The following is a 7500-nucleotide window of genomic DNA, read 5'->3' as shown; positions in this document are numbered from 1 at the left end:
AGCCGGAAGCGGGGATAGCGCGCTTTAGCCTTCAAAGTAAAAGTTGCTCATTTTCACCTTCAAAGTAAAAGCTGCGCATTCTCGCCTCCAAAGTAAAAGTTGCTCGTTCTTGCCTTCAAAGTAAAAGCTTTGCGTTTTAGCCTCCAAAGTAAAAGTTGCTCGTTCTCAGCTCCAAAGTAAAAGTTGCTCGTTTTCACCTTCAAAGTAAAAGCTGCGTGTTTTCGCCTCCAAAGTAAAAGCTGCGTGTTTTCGCCTCCAAAGTAAAAGTTGCTCGTTCTCACCTCCAAAGTAAAAGTTGCTCATTTTCGCTGTCAAAGTAAAAGCTTTGCGTTTTAGCCTCTAAAGTAAAAGCTGCGCGTTTTCACCTCCAAAGTAAAAGTTGCTCGTTTTCACCTTCAAAGTAATAGCTGCGTGTTTTCGCCTCCAAAGTAAAAGTTGCTCGTTTTCACCTTCAAAGTAATAGCTGCGTGTTTTCGCCTCCAAAGTAAAAGTTGCTCGTTTTCGCCTTCAAAGTAAAAGCTGCGCGTTTTCGCCTCCAAAGTAAAAGCTGCTTGTTTCACCTCCAAAGTAAAAGCTGTGTGTTTTTCGCCTCCAGAGTAAAAGCTGGGCGTTTAGAAGCGTGCTGGCTAATTCATAACTGGTCCTATTTCTGCCACTTTCCCACAACTGATTGTGAATAAATTGCTGATGGGAGCGAACACTGGAATTATTATCGAGTTCTGTGATTCATGAAAAGATTCATTTCAATATTCATCAAACTATGGAGCATTTTATTCACTAGTCTTTATATCAAGATTCAGGAGGTTATTTGTCACATTCATTCATAGCATTTCTATCATGTTATAACGCAATAAGTTTGTATTTCGTAATAACTTGAAAATATCTCGTTCTGAAGTGAAAAACATCACGTTATAGCAATAAACGTTGGGGTCAGGACGTCTCCTGGCCACGCCTCCGTCCCCTTTTCCTGCACAAAATAAACCTGGTTGCTTTTTCCCCCAGTAAAATAGTGAAGACGTTGAGATAAAAAAAATATAGATATATATATATATATCAAAACCGCTTCCTTGGACCAACTTGAAAATAACTTCTCGAGCTTCTCTCCACTTTGATGTGCATTTTAATTTCCCGATTGAAAGTCGTAAAACGTTTTCTTTTTTTTTTTTGTTTTTTTGAAGCCAAAGTCGATCCAATGACTCACTTTTAACAGTGTGTATGTTTAGTGTGTTTCTGCTTGTTTTGCACTAAACTACCTTCGTCACTCAAAAAGTGTGTGTGTGTGTGTGTGTGTGTGTGTGTGTGTGTGTGTGTGTGTGTAATTGTCTCTCCCGCCATCTTCATCCTCCTCCTCCTCCTCCTCCTCACTGCGCCGGGGGACTGAAGGCCGTCGGCCTCATCTTCATCTCGGTGAAGGGGACGGAGAAGTCCTTCCCTTTCCAGGACGTCCAGATCACCCCCTGACACACACACACACACACACACACACACACACACAGACACACACACACACACACACACACACACACACACACACACACACACACACACACACACACACACACACACACACACACACACACCGTTTAGCTACGTCAAGTTCAACAGACCAAAACGAGAGATTTATTAAGAGATTAAAAAAAAAAAAACCTCCTCAATCTCCTTTTCCAAAGTTTTTTTTGGACGCCCCTGCACGTCCGCTAAGCCCCTCTTATTTCAAGATTCAAGAGGTTTATTCGTCACATACATATACATACTTTCATACATATACATACTTTCATACATATACATACTTTCATACATATACATACTTTCATACATATACAAACTTTCATACATATACATACTTTCATACACAATATGTCCTAGGAAAAATGTATTTCTAAAAGACCAACTAACTGACTCCAAAAACGTAACACAGTAAGTCGAATACTTATAGAATTAAAATAAAAATATATAGAATAAAATAAAATACAATAAAATAAAATGAAATAAAATGGAATAGATAAAGGGAATATGCTTATGTATATGGAATAGGCAATTATGTATATACAGATATGTGCATTAAAGTGGCATGTGAATTAAAGTGAGGTAGTGTTTGGGATAATACAGCACAGTATACAAGTATTTAAGTATACAAGTATCTTACAGTATTTGGCTACAGGCTAACGCTTACACGTGCGACTAGAAGCAGGAAGTTCCCCAGTGGCAATTCCTACAGGCGAGAGAAGTGGCTTTCGATCAAACTAAGTGATAATACACGAAGACACGTGGGACCGTCATGTGAGTTTGCAGTTTAATTAAAGGTTTTGTCTTTGAGTCCGAATCGTTTGCCCCATTGGAATGCATTGTAGCCCAGTGAGGAGCTGCAGCCGAGCGGTAAGTCCCTCAACAGTGAAGAGCTGAGCAGGTCGTCGCCACGGACGACCGCTAACGACGACGGCGCAGGACGTTTCGGCGGATTGGAGACTCGGGGGTGGAAATAGAACAGGGGGCGCACCCTTTCAGCGGAACGACCGCGCCAGCCCGGCCGCCGTCAACTTGTTTGAACTCTCCCGACCAAAGCACCGGCGGCGGCAGACGTGGTGAACTGCTGCGCGCCGGCGCCGGACGCCGCCCCCCCCGGACGCGCCACGTTCCGCTTCCTTTTTACCGTTTTTGCCCCCCCCCGGCGGAGACACGCCTGGCGTCGGCGGCTCGAGAGCAACAACAAACAAAGACGACTTGTCACGCGCTCCTCATTGCTGCTGCGGTGGGACCTGAAAGGCGTGTCTAGGGCCACGCGTTGAGCCCCCCCTGCGCCCCCCGCTGCCGAGCGTCACCTGGTGGCGGACGTCGATGCCGTACAGCCCGTTGAGGTTGGCCTCGTGGCAGTTCTTGTACCACCAGCCGCCGCGGTACGACATGGCGCAGCGCGTGATGAATGGCGTCGGGTCGCGGTCCTTGGTGGAGAAGAGGCGGCCGTTGTGGTACGTCATGGAGTCGCCTGATGGAGGGAGGGTGGAGGGAGGGGTGGATGGAGGGAGGGTGGAGGGAGATAGAGAATAGTGCATAAGAATTAGAGGTTTATTGCAAAAGGAAGTGATATGTGTGGTTCCTCCAGAAGAAAGGAGTTATACCACTACTGTACCTCTACCCTACCACTACTCTACCACTACTCTACCACTACTCTACCTCTACCACTACTCTACCTCTAACTCTACTCAACCACTACTCTACCACTATTCTACCTCTACCTCTACCTCTACTCTACCACTACTCTACCACTATTCTACCACTACTCTACCACTATTCTACCACTACTCTACCACTATTCTACCTCTACTCTACCATTACTCTACCACTATTCTACCACTACTCTACCTCTACCTCTACTCTACCACTACTCTACCACTATTCTACCACTACTCTACCTCTACCTCGACTCTACCACTACTCTACCACTACTCTACCACTACCTCTACTCTACCACTACTCTACCACTACTCTCCCACTACTCTACCTCGACTCTACCTCTACTCTACCTCAACTCTACCTCTACTCTACCTCAACTCTACCACTACTCTACCACTACTCTACCACTACTCTACCACTACTCTACCTCGACTCTACCACTACTCTCCCACTACTCTCCCACTACTCTACCTCGACTCTACCTCTACTCTACCACTACTCTACCTCTACTCTACCACTACTCTACCTCTACCTCTACCACTATTCTACCTCTACCTCTACCTCTACTCTACCACTACTCTACCACTACCTCTACTCTACCACTACTCTACCACTACTCTACCTCTACCTCTACTCTACCACTACTCTACCACTACCTCTACTCTACCACTACTCTACCACTACTCTACCACTACCTCTACTCTACCACTACTCTACCACTACTCTAGCTCTACCTCTACTCTACCACTACTCTACCACAGATTCCACCTCCACTCTACCACGGCTCTCCATCTATTCTGCTACTACGCGACCTCCCTCTAATCTACGTCGATTACCTCCTCTCTCCATCTACTGTACTTCTACTCCACCTCTATTGTGCTCCACCTCTATTCTACTCTACCTCTACTCTACTCTACCCCTACTCTACTCCACCTCTTTTCTACACTACCTCTACTCTACTCTACTCCACCTCTACACCTCTACTCTACTCTGCCTCTACTCTACTCCACCTCTGCTCTAACTCTATTCCACTCAACTTCCTTCTACTCTACCTCCACTTTACCTCCATCTACTCTAGTTGTACTCTACCTTACTCTACCTCTCCTTACTCCACCTCTACTCTACTCCACCTATACCCTCCTCCCTCACATCGCCTCCTCCACATCACCTCAGCTCCCTCACATCGCCCCCCGTCGCCTTCTCCGCCGCCTCCGCCTCCATCACCTCCACCTCCTCCACCTCCTCCATCCCTTCCCCTCACCTGCCGTGCCGCTGTAGCCGCCCACCGTCAGCCGGTAGTTCTTCCTGGCCACCTGGAAGGTGGAGTACTTGGCGAACACCGCCTCTGGGCCGTCCCGCAGGTCCACGCGGAGGCTCATCTGGGTGGAGGACGTCAGGTTGTGGAGGTGCTCCAGACCTGTGGGCGGAGGAGGAACCGAAACAAGACGACCGACACGGCCTCACTGACGTGTACTGACGTGTACTGACGTGTACTGACATGTACTGAGGTGTACTGACGTGTACTGACGTGTACTGACATGTACTGAGGTGTACTGACGTGTACTGACGTGTACTGACATGTACTGAGGTGTACTGAGGTGTACTGACGTGTACTGGGGTGTACTGACATGTACTGATGTGTACTGTCGTGTACACATCATGTCAGTTAATGTCAGCACTGAGGTGTACTGACATGTACTGAGGTGTACTGACATGTACTGAGGTGTACTGACATGTACTGACATGTACTGACGTGTACTGACATGTACTGACGTGTACTGAAATGTACTGACATGTACTGAGGTGTACTGAGGTGTACTGACTTGTACTGATGTGTACTGTCGTGTACACATCATGTCAGTAAATGTCAGCACTGAGGTGTACTGACATGTACTGACATGTACTGACGTGTACTGACCTGTACTGACGTGTACTGACATGTACTTACATGTACTGACGTGTACTGACCTGTACTGACGTGTACTGACATGTACTGACGTCTACTGATGTGTACCGACGTGTACTGACATGTACTGAGGTGTACTGACGTGTACTGACATGTACTGAGGTGTACTGAGGTGTACTGACGTATACTGACGTGTACTGACGTGTGCTGAGGTGTACTGATGTGTACTGACGTGTACTGAGGTGTTCTGACATGTACTGACATGTACTGAGGTGTACTGACATGTACTGACATGTACTGAGGTGTACTGACATGTACTGACGTGTACTGACCTGTACTGACGTGTACTGACATGTACTGACGTCTACTGATGTGTAACGACGTCTACTGATGTGTACCGACGTGTACTGACGTGTACTGAGCTGAACTGACGTGTACTGACGTGTACTGATGTGTACTGAGGTGTATTGACGTGTACTGACGTGTACTGAGGTGTACTGATGTGTACTGACTTGTACTGAGGTGTACTGAGGTGTACTGACGTGTACTGACGTGTACTGACGTGTACTGAGGTGTACTGACGTGTACTGACGTGTATTGACCTGTACTGAGGTGTACTGAGGTGTACTGACGTGTACTGACTTGTACTGAGGTGTACTGACGTGTACTGACATGTACTGACGTGTACTGACGTGTACTGACGTGTACTGAGGTGTACTGACGTGTACTGACGTGTACTGACGTGTACTGAGGTGTATTGACGTGTACTGACATGTACTGAGGTGTACTGACGTGTACTGACGTGTACTGACATGTACTGAGGTGTACTGACGTGTACTGAGGTGTATTGACGTGTACTGACATGTACTGAGGTGTACTGAGGTGTACTAACATGTACTGAGGTGTACTGAGGTGTACTGACGTGTACTGACATGTACTGAGGTGTACTGACGTGTACTGACATGTACTGATGTGTACTGACGTGTACTGATGTGTACTGAGGTGTACTGACGTGTACTGACGTGTACTGACGTGTACTGAGGTGTACTGACGTGTACTGACATGTACTGAGGTGTACTGACGTGTACTGAGGTGTATTGACGTGTACTGACATGTACTGAGGTGTACTGAGGTGTACTGACATGTACTGAGGTGTACTGAGGTGTACTGACGTGTACTGACATGTACTGAGGTGTACTGAGGTGTACTGACGTGTACTTACATGTACTGAGGTGTACTGACGTGCACTGACGTGTACTGAGGTGTATTGACGTGTACTGACATGTACTGAGGTGTACTGAGGTGTACTGACATGTACTGAGGTGTACTGAGGTGTACTGAGGTGTACTGAGGTGTACTGACATGTACTGAGGTGTACTGAGGTGTACTGACGTGTACTGACATGTACTGATGTGTACTGACATGTACTGAGGTGTACTGACGTGTACTGACGTGTACTGACATGTACTGAGGTGTACTGACGTGTACTGACATGTACTTACATGTACTGACGTGTACTGACCTGTACTGACGTGTACTGACATGTACTGACGTCTACTGATGTGTACCGACGTGTACTGACATGTACTGAGGTGTACTGACGTGTACTGACATGTACTGAGGTGTACTGAGGTGTACTGACGTATACTGACGTGTACTGACGTGTGCTGAGGTGTACTGATGTGTACTGACGTGTACTGAGGTGTTCTGACATGTACTGACATGTACTGAGGTGTACTGACATGTACTGACATGTACTGAGGTGTACTGACATGTACTGACGTGTACTGACCTGTACTGACGTGTACTGACATGTACTGACGTCTACTGATGTGTACCGACGTCTACTGATGTGTACCGACGTGTACTGACGTGTACTGAGCTGAACTGACGTGTACTGACGTGTACTGATGTGTACTGAGGTGTATTGACGTGTACTGACGTGTACTGAGGTGTACTGATGTGTACTGACTTGTACTGAGGTGTACTGAGGTGTACTGACGTGTACTGACGTGTACTGACGTGTACTGAGGTGTACTGACGTGTACTGACGTGTATTGACCTGTACTGAGGTGTACTGAGGTGTACTGACGTGTACTGACTTGTACTGAGGTGTACTGACGTGTACTGACATGTACTGACGTGTACTGACGTGTACTGACGTGTACTGAGGTGTACTGACGTGTACTGACGTGTACTGACGTGTACTGAGGTGTATTGACGTGTACTGACATGTACTGAGGTGTACTGACGTGTACTGACGTGTACTGACATGTACTGAGGTGTACTGACGTGTACTGAGGTGTATTGACGTGTACTGACATGTACTGAGGTGTACTGAGGTGTACTAACATGTACTGAGGTGTACTGAGGTGTACTGACGTGTACTGACATGTACTGAGGTGTACTGACGTGTACTGACA

The 7500-nt window shown here is 46.8% G+C and overlaps 1 protein-coding gene across 4 annotated transcripts in view; it reads right to left on the bottom strand.

Annotated features, from left to right (window-relative positions):
• The window catches only part of LOC307235347 (uncharacterized protein), a 71028-nt gene that overhangs the window by 1888 nt on the left and 61640 nt on the right, over nt 1–7500 (bottom strand). For 3 of the 4 annotated variants that reach the window (XM_080007394.1, XM_080007396.1, XM_080007395.1), the window contains 3 exons: nt 4433–4588; nt 2820–2983; nt 1–1457 (listed from right to left, as the gene is read on the bottom strand). The exon at nt 1–1457 is cut by the window's left edge and continues 1888 nt beyond it. In XM_080007394.1, coding sequence (XP_079863520.1) covers nt 1362–1457; nt 2820–2983; nt 4433–4588 — 416 coding nt within the window. In that variant the 3' untranslated portion in view covers nt 1–1361. The remainder of the gene's footprint in view (nt 1458–2819; nt 2984–4432; nt 4589–7500) is intronic. The other variant, XR_013844337.1, reaches the window with a different exon arrangement.

Source organism: Zeus faber (genome assembly GCF_960531495.2).
Source record: "Zeus faber genome assembly, chromosome: 1".
Taxonomy (NCBI): Eukaryota; Metazoa; Chordata; class Actinopteri; order Zeiformes; family Zeidae; genus Zeus; species Zeus faber.
This window is presented reverse-complemented; position numbering and strand designations above follow the sequence as displayed.